This window comes from Melospiza georgiana, chromosome 7, assembly GCF_028018845.1.
Source record: "Melospiza georgiana isolate bMelGeo1 chromosome 7, bMelGeo1.pri, whole genome shotgun sequence".
Taxonomy (NCBI): Eukaryota; Metazoa; Chordata; class Aves; order Passeriformes; family Passerellidae; genus Melospiza; species Melospiza georgiana.
In genome coordinates this window covers 6,979,076-7,001,998 of record NC_080436.1, presented here as the reverse complement: position 1 = coordinate 7,001,998, position 22,923 = coordinate 6,979,076, and the positions used below count along the sequence as shown (strand labels likewise).

Genomic DNA, 22,923 nt, shown 5'->3' with positions numbered 1-22,923 from the left:
TATGCCACCTCTGTTCTCTCTAACACAGCCTTTCTTTTTCTATCACTGAATCCTCAGCTCCTGTCCAGGCTCTTCTCATGTCTTGATGACAGCACCTCTCCTTTAAGAAGCAATTTCACCCCTCTCTGTTTCCTTCTGAATTCCACTGTGTGACTACTTTCCTAGCTCACCACTCAAAACAACCTTTTTTCTTCTCCCTGCATCTCCTGCCTCCTCATCACATCAAATAAAAGCAAATTTTATTCACTTTCAGGATCTTCCAGAGCCCATCATTCTCTCATAAACTATTTATGCCTTCTCCCACCTTCAATAGGGCCGTCATGCCACCTTTCATCAAACACCAGATACATTTTCAAACATCTTTTGTTCTTTCTTCCACGCTGTAGCTCAAAGATGCGGACATGCAGCGAGTTATCGCATTGACCTTTCAAATCCTTCCCCTCAAACCCCCTTTCCCTTCAAACAGAAATGAAACTTGGCTGTCTTGGGAACTCTGGATGTGCAGAACTGCTCCAGGAAAAGCTGCTCTGTCTCCCTGTCCTTGCTTTACCCACTTCCCTGGTTCCACTGGTGGCCTTCTGTCTTGGTCACATTGAGCTATTTGGCACAGGGGCAATTTTTTTTCAGTCTACTCCTATGAGTTTCTGAGCTACAACTGGAAAGTGCTGCTTACAGATGAGTCTGCTGTAAACTGCTGACCCTTATGTTCTAGGAAGGAGTAGCTCAGGTCTATACATTACCATTTACAGAAGTTTAGATTTACTTGCAAAACCGTGACCTGAAACAGGAACACAGCCCCTTCTTCTGAAGTGTCAATGCAGAAACACTTTTCATAACAAGTATAAGAAAGCTCAGTGTTTATTGAGGAGATTTTGCTGCTGCTGTTTAATACTGTCTCACCATCTAAACCTTGCTAATAGGTCCAGTAATCCTATGTAAAAATCAGGCAAACCACATTTCTATAATCCACTTAGGGTGCAAAGAGCCCATACAGCACCAGTTATCACAGCTCAAATGCTGAGTGACAATTTCTGAACAAATAACTCACAGAATCTGTGGTAACTGGCACACCTGAACCATACCCCACATCCTATCTTTGTGAGGAACAAAGGGAAACCGTGGGCCTCACTGCCATGCTCAGCAGGATGGTGGGTTAGGCTTCAATTCCTTTCCACACTGTCAAGTGAAGCAGAGGTTTGGCCACAAGTGTCAGCTTGGGCACTTCAGATTAGCTCTAGGTGGCTGAGATAAAAAGAGCCTGTCGGCTTAGTGGCTGAAGGGACTCTGGTATGAGGCACAAAGAGACACCAAGATTAGCCAAAGCTGAGAGGCAGTCTGAAAATGGAAAGAAACCTTTGCTGGAGGGCTCCTAACTGTTGTTTGGCTGGGGGGCATTAGGCAGGGCAGTGGAGAACTCAGTCTGCAAGCCTTTTGTTTCTCTTTCCTTCTCCAGATACCAGGGGACAGAGTATGTTGGAAAAAAACAAAAAAGGATTAAACAGTTTTTTTCAAACAGCTGCCTTGCAGAAGGAAGGCTGCTACTATCACCTCAAAGTCAAATTTGGGGGCACAGTGAGTGGGGCACCCCAGCATCACAGTTAACAGGGCATAGCCACCTTTTCCCCCAAGGTGTCACACTGCTCTTGCCCAAACCAGCAGCAAATAAGAAAGGCCTATTCTCCACACACTGCTTGCACTGGTTTAACTGCAATCAGTTTTGAAGTCAAGTCAGTTTGCCAGGTATGAAATCCCAAGAGAATGTACTTAACTTAGTGCACAGACATCAATTTAGCTCATCTGAGTTACTGAAGAAGGCTAAATCAATACAAGGCACTTGTAAATGGATTTAAAAGAACATTCATGTGGGGTTTGTTTCAATTTAACAAGTCACATTAAGGAGCAATTTTATTTAAACCCAAGCAAGGTTTCTTTGTTGGCTATCCTTGAACCCTAGATTACCACTCTAATTACCCACCTAAGAAAGCAGAGAGCAAAGCAAGCCTTCCCTGTATCTCTGAGAGAAATCCCCTGAGCAGAGAAACACACAGGCAGCACTGCCACTTCATCCTCAGAAACAAAGCAGTAAGGTAGGATAGGCCCACTGACAAAACAGCTTTTTTCTATTTATACAAGAGGGTAAATTAGCAGATTAATATTTACTTCCAGCCACTGCTACCAGCCTGAAGGGGAAATGGAGCAGAATGAGGCCAGCAGAGGTCATAGCTCATTCAACCCATCAGTGTCATCAAATTTGCTCAGCAGAGCTTTGATTCCTTTTCCAAATTTCAAGGCTGGTTTGTGGCAAGGCATTTCTCTAGAAAGGGAGAAATAGAAGGCTTAAAACTAAGGCCATGTTAACATATTAATAAATCTCTCAACTAGCAAAACTATTATCTTTATTTGGGCAGCTGAATGCTTCTGAATATTAAATCAAAACCACTAGCTCTGAACATCCACAAGTCTTGTTCCTGGATGAGGTGGGGCCTGCAGAGAGGTTTATGGAGCTGTCACAGGGCTAACTGCAGAGCCCATGGGATTAAGCTGTTATGCATTCAAAGCCATTAAAATATCCCTCTCAGCTCTTCTGTGACACACAAAGAGGAGGATGCTGCCCTTGCAACCTCGCCCTGTGCATGCTTGAGCTCTGTGCCTGCTTTTAAGGCATCAAACCTCACTCACAGACCAGCACTCTGTAAAGCAGGAGAGCCTCTGAGCCTGGCTGTTGCTGAAGTGTTTCAGGACTGCCACCTTCACCTGGAGCAGCCCTGCAGAGCACACCTGGATCGGCACTTCAGAGAGCACCACACTGGGGGAAAATGCCAGCCTGTGGGATGGGGGCTGTGACATCCAGCTCAAGAGTGCTATGGTGGGGGGAATTAAAGAAATTAGGGAGCATGGTATCACCATTTCAGAACACAACACAATTAATTCCTGCTTGGTCATGGTGAGAATGGCAGGACATAGCCATGCTATTGATACTCCGGGCTTTGGATGTCCTGCCAATGCCAATCAATGCCCAGCTCTCCCAAATCACAGCTTGTACCTATTGATTCAACATGAAGGAAAATCTTTTAGCAGGCCTTGTGGGCTCCTTCCACAGCCTAGGACACATTCAGCTGTGTCCAGTCCAGCTTCCCCACTGACCATGTTTGGGACAGGGTGCTTTGCCTTTATCCTCCCTGTATTTGCTTTGCCCTTTTCTGCACTATGACTTTTTGTTGTTATTATTAATGGTTGACTCACCTCCACATTACATTTTTTTATTAGTGTTTGCAGCACTGTGCTCAGGATAATGGATCTTTAACTGGCTGAGGTTTGTAAAGAATATTAGGGGAAGATGACTATTTAATGTTAACTCCACCAGAGATGAGAAAGCCATCTCCTGGGCTACACATCCACTCTGCTTCCTGTACAATGCTAATCAAGAGTCATTTCAGCAGGATTTGGCCTGGGCCTTCAAGCCAGGGAATGAACTCAGTCATGACCTAAAGTTCACCACTAGTTCAGGTGCACTTACTTGATGCTGCGTTGGCTTAACAAGAAGAAAGAAGCATGCTTTAACAAAAGAAAATTCAGTCTAAAACAGATTCAATTATTACTGTTCAATTAACATAATTTGTTTGATTGAAAATACAAGTTAATTGTTAAGAGAGAGCATGAAAAGCTCTTAAATAAGCCATACCTTTTCATTTTTAAAAGACAGGTGGTGCCTAGCACTTTCAGCACTTTCCCCCTTGTTTTTCCAACTGCTCCTTTCTCACAGAATGATTCCCTGTCAGACATTTTTCAATTTTAAAAAAGCTCCCTAAGAATCTTCCACTCACCCTGACTAAGTCTATACACATGAGGCTGGAGGGGAAGAGCAGCAGTTTAAGCAAGACCATCTTGAACCTCCCCACGTAAAACCTGCCCTTGGATACTCATACCCCAGAGTCATTTTGGAAGGTGACTGACCTCCCTTCTGATGGAACCATCACCCAAAGTTTTCACAGCCTGTACCATCAATCTGAATGCATGTCCAGCTGACCAGTTAAAAAACACCAGCGGAAAGAAAAAAAGCCCCAAAGCAACACCACAATCTCCTCTCGCCACAGCATGGCAGGCAGGGATGTCTTTGATGCTGCCCTTCCTTCTGTGCAGCCTCCCCCCAAACCAAGAGTTTCAAACCCAAAGCACGTGGCTCTGCTATTTCTGACAGGCAGAAGCAGAAGTCAGCTCCCCAAGGAATTCCAACGTGAGCACAGCATTTGTACAAGGGCTGCATGGACGGATGTGCTTTCACTTCTAAGCCTTAAAGAAACGAGAGTACATCTATGAAAGTTTCACCAAGGAGAAAAAAAATAAAATAGAAAAGAAGAAAAAAAAGGCAAGGCAAAGGGGTTTCAGAGAAGACAGCCCCTTGAGCGATTTCCAAACATCAAAGAAAAAGGCCTCCAGCGTGTTCTCCTCATCTGATACCTTTGTTCCCCCACTCCAGCCCGCAGGCGTCTTGCTTGTGATGCACAAAAGGCTCCTGCAGCCCCCGGACAGCTCCCTGTCCACACACATTACCTGCCTCCAGCTCTGACTCCCTCACGCTGGCACTTCACACCAGTCCCAGCTCATTTTCCGTGGCTGAAGCCAGGTGGGACTGACCAGGGAGTCTGGAGTCCCAGAGAACTCCAGCAGTTCTGTATCCAACAGCCTGAATGCTCTTTCATCCTCTGTGCAGGTACAGTCCAGCTGAGCACTGCTGTTCTGCCGTTCCTCCTGGGGCACCTGCTTGGCTCCCCCACCTCTGTTCCCTCTGATTTCCCTTCTGCAGGGCTGCATTTCTGTTTTCCCCTTTCTGTTTGCCCTCGAGGTTACCTTTTCCTGCCCATCTCTGGATTGCCCCAGTGTCTTTGCAGAGGTGCAGGGCAGATGCCTGCTGTATTTCCCTTGTTTCCAGAGCACACTCACATCCAGCTGCCTGGAACTGCTGCCCTTGGATGTACCCCGGGGCAGGGAGCCACACAAGTCAGGTCAGGAAGGGTCGATTACAATTGTCAGTCAATTGACAACTGTTATTGCAGTTCCCTTTACTTTCCCCAATCACAGAAAGAAGCTCGTGGCAGCAAACCCCGTGCTCCCCGCCAGGCACTGCTGTTACCTGCGTGCAAATTCAGATGCTACCAAGAGTTTTTCTCACCCTGGGCTGAGTCTGTTGCAGCTTCTTTTGCCCACTAACACCCAACACATGCTCGAGGCAGCAGTGGTTCCCTGTCACATCCCAGCTGACCAACCTTGTGTGATCAAACTCTGTTTCAGACAAGCTCTCATGACCTGCTGCTCAGTGCTAGCCCTGCACTGCTGCACATCTTCAGGCCAAGGAACAAGCAGGCTGTGCTGGAGCCCTGCCTCTGCCAGCCTACGTGACACTCACCCTGTGCTGAGTGTTTGGGGGCTGCCCTATCTCCCCAGTCTGCAGGGGCTTTCCTGGAGCTGAATGCAGCAAAGGAAAGTTTTTGGTTCATTGCCTCTCCAGTCCCTCCATACAGGGTTTCTAGGGAATTTCTCTCTGCAGCAAATGACAGGAAAATGAACAGGCATGAAAATATCCTAGGGAAACCAGCTAGTACCAATATGTAAACCTAGGGGTCTGATCCAACCTTCTTTGAACTCAGGATTTGTTTTTGTTTTTTGGGGTTTTTTTTTTGCAATGAATGGTGATCTAAACCCAAACTTATTACTTCTATAGGCTGGCAAGCAAAGCTAGAAGAAGGAGCTCATTCTTGGACTTGGGTTAAAATGCAGGTCTGTGAGCATATGCTGCTTTCCAGACCTGTGTGCTAGGTCACTGAAATGCCTCTGCTGAGCTTTAGGTTAAGGCACTGAATTGACACCTGATCCCTACAGTTTCATGCCATTTTCAGCCCTGGAAGTCAGCAGCTCCACAGGCCTGGAGGCTGCCTCCTCTGCCCCAGCAGTGGCTCACAGCTCATGGCCCCACTGTGGATGGTGACAACTGGACTATCGTGCTCAGCAACTTGCCTTTGGCCAGGGAGTGCAGATAGATTACATTCCCCATGTAACACAAGACTTTAATTACTTTACAAAAGCACAAAATTCCTTGTCAGCTGTAGCCTGTCAGAAGGAAATGAGAAAATCAATGAATTCAGAAGACTGTAGAGAGAAAGGGGGGGAAACAAAAAACCCCAAACCAAACAACAAACACTGAAAGTGATGCTTCTTTCATTCATTTGAAGAAAATATACTACTGGAGCAGCAAGGATTAAAATGTCTAGAACACCTAGTCAAGACTTAGCCTAGGCTGGGGAGAACAACCCAGCTGTTCCTCTCTTTCCCAAGCTGGTGGGAGGCTGGGATATCTATTTGTTCAGCAGTGCTGTCACTATAAACTGTAAGATCCTTCCCAACTGTAAGGCTTACTGCACTTTACTGAAGTTATAGTGCAGCTCAGCACAGATCTGTCTGCCAAAGTTGGATATTTTGAAATGTCTCCCATTCCTGACCCGTGTGATTGAAATGGAGGGATTACTCTGTTCAGATGTTTAACTCCCTGTGAAGCATGCAGACACAGAAATCCTCATGCTGCTGAAGCTCTCGAGTCACAGAAGCCAGGCACAGCCACTCCATTACCACAAGGCTTCAGTATTACTGGATTTATCTTGATTGCCCACATTTCCAGAAAGCTAAAGGGTGTTTCACACCTCCAGAACTGGGAGAATTTCTTGCTTCATAATTGAAAAATGCACAGATAGAACTACTGCAGAGAGGTGAAAGAGAGAAATTGCCATGGAAAAAATAGAAGGAGTGGTGTTATTATTTTACATGGCATTATCAGGTAACAATGGCAACATACCTGGATGCATTTTTTAATGACATTTAAACTAACATTTGACAGTGTTAAAGTTGAATCCCACACGTAACCAAATCCTCTCTAAATAGCATTTTCAATGACACCCTCAAAATTGGTCTAATTAAAGCAGGCAAGCATTATTTGCTCTGTTGTAGAAGTGGTGTGATTCACAAAATAAAGCAGCAGATGTGGAGATTACTGCAGGGCTAGGAAGGATTTCCTCCATCTACCCTAGACCCAAGTCTTTACCTGCAGAGACCCTTCTTTAGCCAGCAGCCACATAATTAAGACCCTGAAAAACCAGGGAAAGGCGTTTCTGTTTGCAGAGAGCATAGTTAAGCAGGAATGATCTGCTGGGTTATTCGGAGCAAGGACAGGTGTGGTCAACACCATTCCCAAAGCCAGCCAAGCTGGATGCTGGCTCAAGGATCCCTGGCCAGAGCTCCCAGGGCAGACATGCCCTGAGTCAGCTGTCATTAGCTGGTATTAATCCTGGCAGAGCACCCTCTACACAACATCCTTAAAAGGTCTTAAGTGGATGTTAGGCACTAGTTAACTTATAAATTAAAGTATGAATTCAATTATCCACTGAAGGAAGTAAACGGCAATTTAAATTTCAGTTCATTACAAAGTCAAAGCAAGTAAGCCAATTTACACCAGATAAGGATTAGGCCTCATTTCACTTCCCCTTGATTTTAAACCCTGTTTTATTGCAGAAGAGGCTGTGTGACATGAGGTTATCCTGCTGCATGACAGCACTGGCTCATGTCAATTATTCTGTGCATTACTTTCAATAAACTGGTTTAGACCATTTGCAGTAGATTGTGACTGTTAGTTCATGTGAAAGCATTGGGGGGAAGGGGAATACCAGCACACATGGGGAATCCTTTGAATTTCCAGTTAAAAACATTTACCAGTAGATCATTCTTTGGATGAGCTTTTTGCTTAAATCCTTGCCGTATCATTCCAAACAAGGCTGCACATTTCTGACAATACAAACAGATTTGAAAACAGTGAAGTGCTCTGAAATAGAGAAAACTGAGCATAATTTGTTGATCAATGAGTTGAAAAGAACTACAGACATTAGTTATACTACTTAGCATGAAAAATGCATATCCAAACCCTTCAGGGACACTGCACAAAATTCTAGCCTTGCTGAAATTTAAAAACCAATGTCCCACCTTTGTTACTGGGCAAAATCAACTCACGAATACAAATCTCACAAGGCTCAAAATCAGTATTTATTTCTGGCCATATAAAACACAGGTTTTTGCCTTGCTAAGACCTGAGAGCAATTTTCTGCCAGCTGGAGGCAGTTGCTCCTCAGCCTGCAGGTCCCTTATCTGGGATTCCTCAGAGCCACATCTGCAGCTGAGGAGAGGCTGGAAGCATTCCCAGGCATTGATGCCAAGTGGCAGGGAGCAGCCTGAGCCCGTGCTCCCACTGCCACCAGGGATGGGTCCTGGGCTCTCCCAGCTGTCACATCACACCTGTGATGGCTGAGGAGAGTAGCAGCTGGAAAAGGATGTTTGGTTTTTTCCTTGGCAAAGAGTCTAACAGGGGGAGAAAAGACAGACATGCTGTAGCAGGCACACTTGTATTTCTGAGCCTGGGGGCAGCCACAAGCCTCATTCCCTCTCTCCATAGGGACAGGATGAGCAAGGGGGACTCAGGGCTGGTTCTCTGCATGTCCCTGAGGTCTGTGGTGCTGATGCCTTGTGAAGGCTGACCCAGAACAGAGACTAGATGGAGCTAAAGAATAAAGCAGGGATTTACTAAAAGGCCTCAATGGATCCACCTTGGGCAGCACAAGAGCCCAGCCAGGGCTGCACCCAAGATGAACCAAAATGGTCATAAAATGGACAACTGGTCACAGATCTCTCACTTTTGTAAGTTCTGGTCCATTTGCATATTGGAGTTAATTGTCCAGTAGCTTTAGGTTATAAAGTCCCATCCTTCTTGTTTTTCTCTGTTCAGCCCACCATTGTTTATGCTCTTGGGCCTGAGATTTGGACCATTTGTCCTTGGTCCCCAGCTAGAGAAGGAATTGTTTTGTCTCCATACCCTATGAAGGGAGCTCACCATGCCCTAAATATGAAGCCCAGAACTACACACTAAAGCAGCACAGAATCTGAGAAATATAAAAGCTAAAACCTGGGGCATCAGTAGCCCACAGAGAATCGTGCACAGCCACACTTCCCTTGGGAAGGGAGATGTTCCTCCCTCTACTCCTCCCCACTGGCCAGCCACACAGCTGTGCCAGGATCCAGGAGAGGAGCAGCCTGGGCAGCCACAGAGATGCTGCAGCTTCTCCTACAGAGCACTCCTGCAGCAGCACAGCCCCGCACGCAAGGGGACCGCAGGGATTTTTAAACCAATTCCTCACACCTCCATGTATCCTAGCAACCCCTCTCCGAGGTTACAGATGTGATGCCTCCCCCACCTGTTGCACAGCCAGCCTGAGGCAAGTTACACATGGCTTTCTTCCCAGCTCATCCCGATTAAGGAATGTGGGAACGTGCCACAAGCAGCCAGTGGGTGTCACACACAGGCACCCTGGACACCAGGACTGGCTCCTGCATGTCCTCTGAGGAAAGGGCTTTGTGGTCAAGGCAAAAAAAAGGGGATGGCCTTAATCCATGCCACAAAAATGTGCCATCACATGTCCTGTGTGGACATCCAAGCAGGATTTCCAAAAGAATTTTAGGTCCAAAAGAGGCACAGCGAACAAAACTTGACTCCTCCCATGCCCTTCCCTCCAACCTGACTGAGCTGCATTATAACTACAGTAAATGAGTTTGTTAAAGGAAAAAAAGACAAAAAACTGCTAGAAAAGCAACCTTTTCAAGGAGTGATGCTACTCCAAAGTACCATTTAGCATTTTCAGTTTCCTGTGGGGGGGAATACTATAACCACCAAACATGAAAATTTTGCTCTACAGAAAAATAAAAACCAAATTTAATCAAAAATTAAAAGGTAGAAAATCAATTACAAACATCTGTTGAAGGGGAAATTTGCAGTTTTGCAAAATTCACTTTCTACACAAGGACAAATGGTCCTTTTCTAATGATTCTTCTTCTCATAAAATTAGATTTCCTTTATTTGGCTATTGCTGATCAAATAATTTAACCTGCAATATCTATTTCTCACATGAGCCTCAGTTATCTTAATTTATCATTCAATTTATCTGCATTCCTGAAAAAAAACAGTGAAAACACGTAAATCTTTTGCTGTGGGTTTGTTTTTTCTGTTATTGCACTTATCACTGCTAAATCCACCTCATTCTAATATATCCAAAGAATTCAAGGGATGCACAGACCCTTTTGTCCCCAAGGCAAATAGGGAAGATGAGGTTGTCACTGCTCAAAGACAACATAACTTGCTGTAGAGCTCTCTTATTCATCTTCACAGAGGGAAATATGGGATACTTCTCTCCTAGGTTGTAAGATATGGTTTTGGGCTGTGTATTCTATTTGCCATCTGTCAGAGGTGGGGCAGTTCTCTTCTGTTCTTTGGGCAGTTTTCTTTATCTCTCCCACAACCCATCCTCCCTCCAGGAGATCTCTGCTGTCCATGGCCAGTGAGTGTCCCTGCATGGCTGATCAAATTCCATCATCCCACTGGGAGATGCCCTGCCCAGGGGAGGAGCCAAGCATTCCTACCTGGATACAATCTGAGGTTTGGAACAGCACAGCAGCCTTTGCCCACTGCATTCCCAGAGGAGCAGCTTTCTTCTCCCCTGCATTCCCAGAGGAGCAGCTTTCTCCTCCCCTGCATTCCCAGAGGGAGCCCAGGCCCATCTCCAGCACCCCTGGACCTTCAGAGGAAATCTCCCCCCTTGTGCAGGATCCCTGCTCCAGCAGAACCACAGCTGGCACTGCAGGAGGGCTGAGCCACCACGGGATGGGACTGTGCCACCACCCTGACACACAGGGGGGCAGGGCCTGTTCTGACTCTCTCAGTGTTGTTTTGTATTACTGCATTTTTATTTTTCCTTATGAAGAACTGTTATTCCTACTCCCATATCTTTGCCAGAGAGCCCCTTAATTTCAAATTTATGGTCATTGGGAGGGAGGGGGTTTACATTTTACATTTCAGGGGAGGCTCCCACCTTCCTTAGCAGACACCTGTCTTTTCAAACGAAGACACTTCCTAAATGGTTCTGGCACCTGTGAGTTATCCCTCTTTCCCCTCTCAGGCAGTAATGGGATGCAGCCAGCAGGTTTCCTCTCTGTTTGGAGTGCTGCAAACATAGCACCAATGGTGCCCTTTCCCTGGGTAAGCTGAGGCTGAGTGCCTGCTGACCTGCAGTGGCTCCTGGGCAAGGGCTGGGATAAGCTGGCACACATAAGCTTCTCCCTCAGCACCACCTACTCAGCTCCTCTCAGGCTGAAGATCACAGCCAGGATGTCAAACCCTCCTTTTCACTGTGAGGCTATTTGGCAGCTGAATCTGCACACTGAGATGAGTCCAGCTGAGATGGCAGCAGCCACTTCATTAGTTCAGTGTCAGTTCAGTTTTGACACATTTGTGGAACCATTGACTAAGTTTTTGTAAAAAGTGAGAACAGGATTTTTATAGCTAAGATTTTTTGCAAGTGTCACACGCATTTTAGGACATAGTCCTGGGCTAAGCTATACAAACAAAACTCTCTTGTGGTTTGACAGACATTATGAGTGAGAATTGGATCATGTTTTCTGTGTGAGATAAAACTAACTGCCTTCACAGCTGTCATTTTTTTATAGTGCAAGGGAAGAAATTCAAGCTTTTAAAGTTACATTTAAATATAAAAACTTGATAGACATATCTGGCAATAAAAACACAGCTGTTAACAACACAGAAAATACTGCAGTGGTACAGCACAGGAGGCTGAAACTCTGTGTCTGAGGAGAAGCTGCAGGTGAGAGCAGCTTCCTCATTTATTTAACACAGGGAGTAGGGCTTGTGTTTGTACACTGTAGAGTACTAGGCAGAAATACCCTCAGGAGCCTATCATCCAGCACTGCACGAATAAAAACAGAATTTCCCAGACTCTGGTGAACAAGGCATAAGCCCTGGAATGACAATGCTTCACATGCAAGACAAGAGCCATGTAGTATTTTACTCAAGTGGAAGAGATGCACGACTCAAAGGCAGTCTCTTCAAATCTGCAGTGGACTTGAAGAATGTGAGCCCATGGGGGCTGCCTCCTCTTCAGTTTAGCAGCTCACCCGTGGTTTCTGGGGTAAAACTGAAGAATACCTTCAGATACTGCTGATCCATCACTGCCTTGCAACACCACCAACTCCCACATCCACCAGGTATATTTATGCAGATACCAGTGCTGAGGATGTGTCAGGAAAATTAATGAAGGATTAATGCTCTGGAAGAGCATGAGCAACAAGAGAGGGGTTGTGGGTTAAAATAGCGCAGTGCATCTTCACCAGTGCACAAACTGGTCAGAGAACAGCTGTGGAGAGACTCGTGAGGCCTGCCATGGCAGCTAGAAAACATTAAGAGTATTTTCAAGCACACACTGGCTCACTTTCAGCACCCAGCAGCTATTTTAAGTGCTCCATGGAGACAAGCTGGTGTTATTAGGGCACTTTTCTTGCAGAAGACAACGATTCATTTTGAGTCAAATAATCCCAACAGAGGCTTTGTAAACACCTAAATCAGAAGAAGTGGCTGTGATCATCTCATGTTGGGAGAGATTCACAGGCCAGTTTTCTTCAGACCCCTCAAAAGAAAATGAAACCACTTGCTGGGCAGTTTAGGTGCTGTGTTTGTCACATCACAGCAGCTCCCAGAGGGCATCTCTGGAGCCTGAGGAACTGCCAAATAGCACAGGGAAGTTGGTTCGAGACCAGAATTGGAGCAGAAGCCTACAAGATAAGATTTTTACCCTACTGAGCAGCAAAGGCATGGCTAAACAAGCTCTAGGAGTAAAACCCTCACCTGGCAGAACAACCTTAGACCCAAGAGGAAAGAATTCCATAGTTTTCTGGCCTTGACCTCACCTCTCTCAGTTTCACCCAACCTAATGTCTTTACAAGGCATTTTGAGACTCAAAGACCAGAAAACATTTACAAGAAAGAGATAATGCTGTTATCACCCAATGCTGTGGTTCTGTATGATGTGAAGGCATAGACAGTCACAATGAACTCAGAAGGTGGGAAGAAATATGGGAACAGAGGAGGAAAAAATTGCATTATGACAGTGACAGAGTGAAGAGTAGTAGATGGCAGGGATTTAGAGACATTTGGGAAGCACTCTGATATTGGCATGATGGTCTCAGTAAAGAAAATTGTCAAAAATATGACCGGAGGAAAGAGCCTAATCAGAGTCATCCAAAATTGGTTTATTTTTTAAAATATTTCAGGCCTTCTTTTCCCTCCTGTTTTTAAAAGTCTGGTGAAGCTGAACAGGGAACTGTAAGCACTCATGCTACTCTGAATACTGACAGACAAAAGAAGCAGAGAGGGAAGGGAGACTAAATATAGCTCAGAAGGTTCCCATCTCTCCATACTGAGGTTCAGTCTCCACAGCCAGTTCAGGTCAGTGATTTTCAGTCAGCTTTCAGCCACTAGCAGATACAAGGCCACATCAAAATTACCAAAGTTTAGGGTAGAAATTATCATAGTTGATGAGGGACCAGGTATAAATAAAATACTTCCAGCAAATTCCCCAAGAGCCACTGCCTGCTCTTTATTAAGTTACAGTCCATTGATATTTAGCAAGTTTTAATCTCCCAGATCACTGACTCTGGATCCTCAGACAGAGGAAATGAATGGTTGATCTACCCTCAGCATGATCCAGCCCTGAATTTACCAGTAAATATGAAGCTGTGGGCTTGGCTTATATTTTTGTCTCAAAAAAAAAAAGCACTTTTCTCACTAAATGTAATGCACTATTTTTGCTTAGAAAAGGGAATTATACAATTAAATAAACCAAAGATACAGAGGCACAGGGGATGCTAAAGCTAAGGTAACTTGGCAGAAAATAGCCAGCATCTGAACGAACTCATGTGCAATAATCAAAGATCACCAATATACTCGTGATATCAACACAACGAACTGTGAACTATTTGTTCAACAACTGTTTTTGTTTCAAATATGCTCTTGCCATGACTCTCATGGATCATTATGGAGAGAAGCACTTTTGTGAATCAAAAAAACAAATGAACACACAACCGCCAGGCTGTGGTATCTTAGTCTCCTGAAGAATGCAAGTGACTGATGGCAGCAGGCAAATACTCAACAAGCTCATTTTTTTCCTTGCAAATAATCCACCAATTTCCAAGTTTCACTTACCTGTCAGGTTCCTCAAGCCAAGTTCCCTGAGTCCAAAGTTGCCATCCTTCCTGTAGTTAAGGAATATGGCCAGAGCGTATCTCTCCTCGTAGAGCTTGGTCCCACGCACGATGCGCAGGTTCTCCAGGGGCAGGTACTCAAACTGGTTCAGGGCCACCAGCACATAGCCCGTGACCTCTCGGATAGACTGAAAGGCACAAATGAAACAAACATCAGGCATGGCCCATCTTCAATTGTCCTCAATTTCCCACTCAGTGGATGCCTTAGGACAAGGTGCTACTACCCAAGACAAAAGAAACCAAATAGTCTGAAAAACAAATTCTGTTTCAACTTAATGAATTCAAGCACATTCCTGTTTTAATTTTAGTGAGTTTACTTGGAAGCAGTTGTTTAAAAGGTAGAAAATAAATAGGTAGCCATTTTCATCAGTTTATTGAAATGAACAGAAATTCACTGTAAGGTATTAAGGTGTTGCACTGATTTTTTAAGACTTTCTAAGCCTTCTGATGCTTACATTCTTGTAACGAACTTTCTCACACACTTTCTGTAAATAACTTATTATTTTACATTCTTTTGTGAAGGAGGGGAAATTTGATGGACTGTTGGTTTGTCCAGTGTCATTGGAGAGGTGGCACTTTCATTGTCACTTTTGGAAATCTATAAACGTTGGAGTCAGAAAACAAACTTCCCTTTTTTCACCATGAGAGCAGCAGTGCGTGCACTCATGTTGTTTCATGTCCTATTAAGGATTATGTCCAATTAAGGATTCACATAAGGATGACTTTGCACAACTCAAAGGAGATAGCATGTCAAAGGCTCTTGCAGTACACAAACAGAATCCTCTGGGGCGATGCCACAGTTCAGATGGGACTGTCTGCCTGCAAATAACTCTGTGTTGTACAGTGTATTTCAGGGTGGGGCAGTAGGGACATAACATGGAAAACACCTCTGGAAGAGCTCACCATCGAACAGGAATAGATGGGAGACAGAGGGGCTGGTTTGGGAGAGAAAACAAAGATAACACATATCTGTACTAACACCCATTTTGTGTTCCTCTAAAATGGAACTGATCACTGAACATTTGCAAAGATTCATCTCCAAGTTTCATCTGGCAGTGCTGGAAACATCCACACCCATATATTCCAGTTTTGGATCCAAACTACAACCCTAAACTTTAGCAAAATGATTGCTGCACCTTTGAGTTGGCTGAAATCTTTGCTGGCTCTACACGTACTGCTCAATAACCCTCCTGCTCATATTTGGGAATTGATTGCCTGGGCTGGAAAGGGAAAAAACACCCCAAACCCAATAACCAGAAAAACTTTTTCAAAGTCCAAAAGACTAAAAGAACTAAGTTGTTGTTAGAACGCCCAAACCCAGAGAAATACACTCCCTTATAAAATAAAGTTCATTCTAAGGAATTGAGAGAAATGGCCTAGAAATACACAAATGCCTTTGAAAAATGTCATTTCAACACTCACAACGACCCCACCATCCTCAGCAGGACTTGGCACAGGCTGAAGGATGCTCCTAGCCAGACCCTGGGAACACAATCTCCATATTGGAGAGAGTCTCTTGAGTCTGTTTTTCAGAGCTCACCTCACCCCGTGCCTGCAACCACTGCACAGAGTGGTGTGTTTGTGTGCATGTGCATATTTTAATGGATGGGAATTGATACCACTACTTGTGTGCTTAAGTGGCTGCACTCACTTCTTCCTTCCCTTTGGCAAAGTCAATACCTTCAACAAAACACTGAAAGAAAAATCCTGCTCAGAGTAACGTGCCCAGACTACAGCCAACATGAGGGGGACTCCAGTCAATACTGTAATGAAAACAACCTGACAAGCAACAGCAGGCACAGAATGCAACCTGTCCTGTATGTATCATTAATAAAGAAAGGCAGCAATGGATTTGCAGCACCAAGGACAGGATCCTGCTTTGCTGCTTCAGCGCTTTGCCGTGATTTCACATTAAAGTGTGCACAAGCCTTTTAATTAGGTTTATAAAAGCCTGCAAGGTTATTAATACGTGTGGCAGTGTACATAAGGAATAATTTCTAGGCTACAAAATCTAGGCACTAGCTGTCCTTCGGAAGTCAAGCATCTGTACTCAGCTGAAGCTGCTGAAAAAGCCATTTCCAGACTGGCTTGGCATCCAAACAAAGCCCACAGTCCTGACAGGACTCTGATGAGAACCCAGCCAGTGGAGGCAGGCTGAGAAGTAGGGTTCAGCAGCTAGGTATTAAATGTAGAGCTGCATTATACCCTGGGACACCGATTCCATTATAATCAGAAGTTTTACAGCACTTTCATGATAGCTCTTTGCCTTCAGACATTTGAGCTTAGCCAGTTTGGTCAGGAATTTGCTTTTCATCATATGCAAAATGTCTTTAAGCTGCCTTTTTTAGCATCTCCTCGGAATTCAGGAAATACTTAAATTACACTTACAGCTTCAGCTTCTCCACTGATATTCTAGGGACACTGTGATTGCTCTAATTAATTTAAATGGATGTTTAACTTGGAATTGAGTGGAAAAAATTAAAAGCAGTTCCAAAATTGCATCTGAACAGGTCCTCCCTGCCAATTGTTGTCACTTACAAGCACATTTTCTATTTTTAGGATATGTCTTACTGCCAAGCAGCAACTCCACCTGAAAGGGCTGCAATTCAGCACAGGACTGAAATGCCGCATGCACACAGAGCAGGAAATCTTCATTCCAAACATGGGGGAGAAAAAAAGCCAAAAAAAGTCCAAAATAAAGCAATAGCCCATCAGAGAAAATGACAAAGTCCTGTTGCTGATAATTGTGAGCTGCCTCAGAAGCCCTGCACTTTGTTTGGCTTGACCAGCTGAAATGACAAAGTATGGCAAGTATTTTGACAAACCAGAAGGTTCTTTGCAGTTCCATGGCTTCCACCATATTGCAACACACATTTAATTGCTGGTAACACTGCCATGTTCATGCTTACAATATAAAATTATGAAAATAAATCCAAAGAGTTTTTCATTTCCTAGGAAACAACCACCTGACCAACCAAATCTAGTAGTCTGATATATTAAGATGGGATTTCATTTTGGGTTTAAATTCAAATAGGAATGAAAACTGCAGAACAATAAGCAGGTTTTCAGCATGGTTTCTGACTGGTCCATCTTGAAAAAAAATGTACTGGGAAGGCAGAAGGCATTTCAATTTTTGGCCACTCCAGGCCAACACTGTCACTTGGCCAGGCACTGCAAGTTTTAACATGACTCAGACTGAAAATGGACACCTGCCCACTTGGAACTCACTGCAAAGATGCCTGTTGGCTTCTGACTCGCCAATCCTCATGCCAGATCTCCTCCCCTGCACCTCATGCCAAGGTCAGGCATGGTTTGAACTTCTCATCCCTTGAATTCAAGGCTGGACACTTTCCTGAGCAGGTATTCTGGACACAGCTATGCTAATGCTCTGTTTGAGCTGCTTCATTACAGCTTCCATCTGTGTTCCCAAGAAGGTGGAATAGCTCATAATACTGAGTGCCATCTCCCAGTCTGATTCTCCTGCTGGGGCTTGCAAGCACTTGCAAAAAAGATATTTCTCATGAGTTTGTCCCTCAGGAAAAACAAAAATGGAACTGAGACTATCAAGCATCAGCCCCTGGGTAAAGATGATCTTCCAGCAGAAATAAAAGGAGTGTCAGGGGAGGAAAAAGTACTGATCCTTGACTATCACAGTTGAAAGGGCCACCATACACAGAGCATCAAAATAAAATTTCAGAAAGCTTCAACCCATACAGAATAACACCCCACCTCTTCAGAAGGCTTCAGGCACCTGCTCCTCTTGTTCTTCAGCCCAGCCTTTTATCCCCTGCTGTTGATGCCCTGCACCTGTGTGCCCTCTGTTCCCTTTGGTGGTTGGTCAGTGCCCCTGGGCACTCCATGGCTCGTTCCCTTCAACAGCATTCACCTGTCCTGCACAGCTGTGCCCACTGGGGATGAGGCTGGGCCAGCCCCACTCCCAATCACCACAAACTCCGTGCCCACACTTCACATATCTAATGCCTCATAAGCTGCTTAAAAAACACACCAAACCACAGAGTTCTAATATATTTACCAGGAAAAAAAGCCCTTTATCTCCATTTTCACACAGGAGATGAGGACCTGTACTCCAGAGTTTGCTGTCCCTGTGTCCAGCAGTGTCTTGCACCCCAGGAACAGCCATGTCAGTCTATGAACCAGTCTCCTAACAGACTATACATAAAACATAGCCATTTTTTTGGTTTTTAAACCTAAAAATAGGTACCCTGAGATAAGAACAGAGCCCGTGAAGGTTCTGCCCTCCCCAGGGGTCCACCTCAAGATGGGCAGTCCTGCAGAGGGTGACGAAGAATCTCAAAATGACACCAAAAGCATAAGGGTTCTTTTTGGAGATTCTTTTCCAGGTGATGAACTGTAAAACTGAGCTCTAGACAGCCCATTCCCTTAATTACAACTAATACTAGCTGAGCACAGATGAAGCACTTGAAGCTCCCAACAGCAAAACCAGAATTATCCTGTCAGCTGGGAGTAAATGAGAGTAAAATTGTGCCCTGCCATCTTAAATCGTCCTTTGGTTCAAATCAAGTGAATCTGAGTGAAGCAGAGCAAAATAACAGCGAAAGCTTCATCATTCCGCCCAGAACAACAGATCAATGAACGATTAGGGAAGCTGATGTTTCTTATAAACACTACCAAGGCTTCTTAACATCCATCAGGAAGGCTGGGCTCTGGCAGAGGCACTGAGGAGAACTCTATTGTGGGGTTTATTTCAGCTGCAGACACATTTATCCAGTGCTGAACTTGATCTGGTAATGTCCCTGTTGCCTCAGCTGATCAGAGCAACAAAATCCCGCCACAGGGGTCAGCTCACACCTGTGAGACCACTGACAATTCATTCTCTTTTAGGGTGTTTTTCCCCTTTTCCATAAAAGCTTAGAACATTTTGATCTACTTCAATCTCGCTTGGAAGCATCAGTAAACACAAGGGCAGGAGGAGAGGATCACCTGAAGAACAAGTGCGTTTAATTCACAAACTCTAAAAAAAAAAGAACTTTTCACATCTCCAGTGGACTTCAACAGAGTATCTCCCATTTCACTTTTTTATGCATTTGTATCTGGTGAGAACTTCCCAACACCCAACTGGATAAATTTTGAGAAAAAAAAATTTATTACAAGAAAAAAAAAACCCCACAATACAGCAAAGTCAACACCTGCCTAACTTTAAATAAGTTCAAAAATTCATTTGGGCATGTTCGTGAGCATGTTGGTAACCATCAAGTAATTTTTTTTCATACATTTGTGCCCATGCAATGCAACACACCTGTCACTGTCACAATTAAAAAAGTAATGTTTACTGAATAACCATAAAGTAGTCTCTAAGCAGCTACATCACTTGCAATTCTAACTCTGGGAGAAATAATAGCAACCAAAATGTGGAAACAGCAATTTATGGAGCTCAATTAGCTGTTCCATGCATTGCTCATTGAGGAGCAAGAAGCTGAGATTTTCAAAGCAGCTCAGGTATTTACAGGATCCAGCCTTTGCCAGCTTCTCTCAAATGAGAAATTTGTGGCACACCCTGACATTTCTCCTGTCTGAGAGGACACCCCTTTTAGAGTCTGTCAGAGCTAACATGGCATTCCTGTAAGGAATTTTGTCCCACTACAAGCTCGTGTCTTGCATCCTTAATTATGTCAACACCTGTGAAAGGAATTGTGATGTTGAGCCCTCCTGAGCACCTGTGGTTTTCCAGGTACTCTATACAAGCTGCAGTAAAAATCCCTTAAGTTTGATCACACTGATCAATACCAGAACACAGCTTGTAGAAAACCTTTTCTAGTGCCTGGTCAGGAGCAAGCAGTGTATGCTAACTAGAGCTGCCTTGGCAGCTGCAGAAAGATCACTGTCCACAGCACTAAAGATGCAGTTTTTATTCAAATTGGTTAATAAAGAAAGAGGATCTTCTGCTAGTCTTTCAATTTGCATTAACAGCAAAGGAAGGGCTTGGATTTAATGGTGTTAAGAGCTGTACTTGCAGTGCTGCATGCTGCAGGATTGAACTGTGATTCAGTTACTTATGTCAGTTGGTAGGAACTTTAACTCATACTCTTTCCCTCACAGACATCTGGTCTTCTTTGGTAATATGCTTACAAAACACCCTGAGCAGCAGATCACTGAACTGAACACAGCACTCAATTCCCTCTAAAGCAGCAGTTAGTCAGATGCATCTTTTCTTAAGGCAACTGGAAATTTGTGCAGATTTTGCTGCATAATTTACAGAACCCACCTGGGGAGTTGTTGAACTAAAGCTCTGTTTTCTGAATGGCTGGTCTTTATATTGCATTATTCCAAGACTGGGACTTTTCATACATTAAAATAGGAGGATTAGCTATGCAGTTATTTATTTACTTTATTTATATGAGCTTGATGTAGGAAACACATTGTTGCTGATCTGAGGGAAGTTTGGTGGTATCTGAGCTAATTTACATTACAGTAGGGTCTAGGCAGGTCTTGCAAGAAAAATAAATATCAGAAACCTTTAAACTGCAGGACAGTGTCCAAATCTGGCATTTGGAATGAAAGGTGAGGGGTGAAAACATGGGGAGCCTTTGAAATATGTACCTTGACTAATTTTTAAAGTACCGATGAGAAAACAATTTGGGACTTGAAAAACCAACTAATAATAAAATAATGTGGGAATGGGAACATTAAGTAGAAATAGACAAATAACAGAACCAAAAAACCCAACCCTTTTGCTTTCAAATTTCGAAATACAGTTTCTAATGATGTACCCAAGTATTCTGCCTGCCTAATACTTTTTCAACTGAAGCTCGGGTGTCAGCTTGCCCCACGTGTCTCTGCCCACTTTTCAGCTGAAAATATCCTCTGAACAGAGAAACTGAGTAGGGTTACATCAGTATCTGAGAGTCTTCCCAATGTTTCCAGTCTCAAACATAATTCCTCTGTTTGTATATCTGCTTAGAAGTGCCCCAGAAGTGTCTGCTGAGAACTTAGAGGTGCCCAGGCTGGCTGAGAGCACACAATAAATCCCAAGCTGTTTATGTTGAGCCACATTATGACCTAGACAAAGCCTGCACTCTGTAACAAGCCCATCCTCACAGCTAACATCTGTCTGTCCTGAGGAACGCTGTGCAAGATACACATTTAGCCAGCCAGTAAGACTTTTGACATTACACTGTATTCCCTGATTGGCTTCAACATATTTGCAGCGTGGTTTGCAGGAGAGTTTATTGTATCATCTCCCAGGGGAAAGCTTAGTCCTAAATGAGATTGAAAAGACTACAATGAGAGCATTATGCTGTTACAAAATGCTTTACCACTCAGGCCGTTCAGTAGATGCTGCATTTTGCAGACACTCAAAGCACATCAGCTTATAGCTGCCCAGTTACAGGATTTCCAGCAGCACAGATTGATGCCTTTTGCTTTCTCTGCTTTTGGGAGCTTCAAATCGAGTAAATCACAGTTTCTTTCCAGGCAACGTAAAATTGCACAAACTGCTACTTCATAAACTAAATAATATCAACACTCTGGAAGGATTTTAGGTAAGTAATAACCATGTGCAAAGACATCCTTTTTTATCAATTTCCCTCCGAGAGGCACAGCCCGTGAGAAGCTGAGTGCATCCAAGGGTCTCGGGACACTTTCACTGACAAAGCCAATGTGAGGGCTGTGCTGTCACAACTTCTCATTTCCACGGCCTGCACTGCCTCAGGCATCCTGAGATGGCAATGGGCTGAACCAAGGTGGTGTGTTCATTTTGGCAGAACAAGGCATTCCATACCAAAGAAGAGAACAGCATTGAATTCCTCACAGTCCCCTCACGCTTTTGCTCATGTCTAAGCTGAACTAAGTCTTAGCAGTCTGCTTACTTGGTGCTCGGGCTCATGAGACTGCACAGGGAGCCCATCTATCCATTCCCAAGTCTTCCAATGGGCAGAAAATGAAAGAAAGGGAGGAGGAGGAGGATGGATGCTCAGTTTCTCCCAGGTTCTCCAGCTTACAACCTGAGGCAGTGGCTGAACAGAATGAAACACACAGGGAACAAAAGGCAGAGGTGAAGAAAGATGCCTTCCCCATGGTGGGTTTGGAAGGTCAAGTGTCTGATCTGAAGTCAGACTACCAATGAGAAATGCAGTGCAAGCTCTAACAGGTGTCCAGAATTACACTCCATAGTAAGCAAGGTGACTGTGAAGATCCCAGGAGTGTTTTGTGGTCTTTTAATGGAACAAGGGACCTTTATTTGTTCATTTGATATATGGGGAGTGACAGGCTTTGTACATCAGATATTGTGATTGCTTTTTTCCTATTACACAGCCAGGCCAGTTGGTATGAATTACAGGAAAATCTATAGTTAGACAAGTAAATTAAATGCATTTATTAACATTTCTTCAGTGGAAGCAACAGGAGCTCCTGGCTGTTGCAATTCCTACTCTTTAGAATAATGCAGAATGAATTAAACATCCCAGAGATGTGGTACAGAGGTGGAGCTGAACAACAGGACTTTTCTATTTTTTCTATTTAAACTGCAGGTGAAGGTGCCCCACCACTCCTGCCAGCAAAAGGCTGTTTCTATTTCTGGACACAGGAACTGACTACACATAGTGAAAATGTGTTAACCTTGCCAAATTTCAGCTCAACATTCTCAGGCTGCGTTTTTCTAAGAAGCAAATAGCTGGCTGTCCAATCCTGGAAAAGCAGTTGGCTTATTTTTGGAGAGCTTTGCTTCCCTCTTCCAAGAAAATAAGTTTCCTAA

General features: G+C 44.1%; 1 protein-coding gene across 1 annotated transcript in view; it reads right to left on the bottom strand.

Annotated features, from left to right (window-relative positions):
- Positions 1-22,923, bottom strand: part of ERBB4 (erb-b2 receptor tyrosine kinase 4) — a 466,745-nt gene that overhangs the window by 262,135 nt on the left and 181,687 nt on the right. Inside the window, exon 3 of the mRNA XM_058028496.1 lies at positions 14,134-14,320. Coding sequence (XP_057884479.1) covers positions 14,134-14,320 — 187 coding nt within the window. The remainder of the gene's footprint in view (positions 1-14,133; positions 14,321-22,923) is intronic.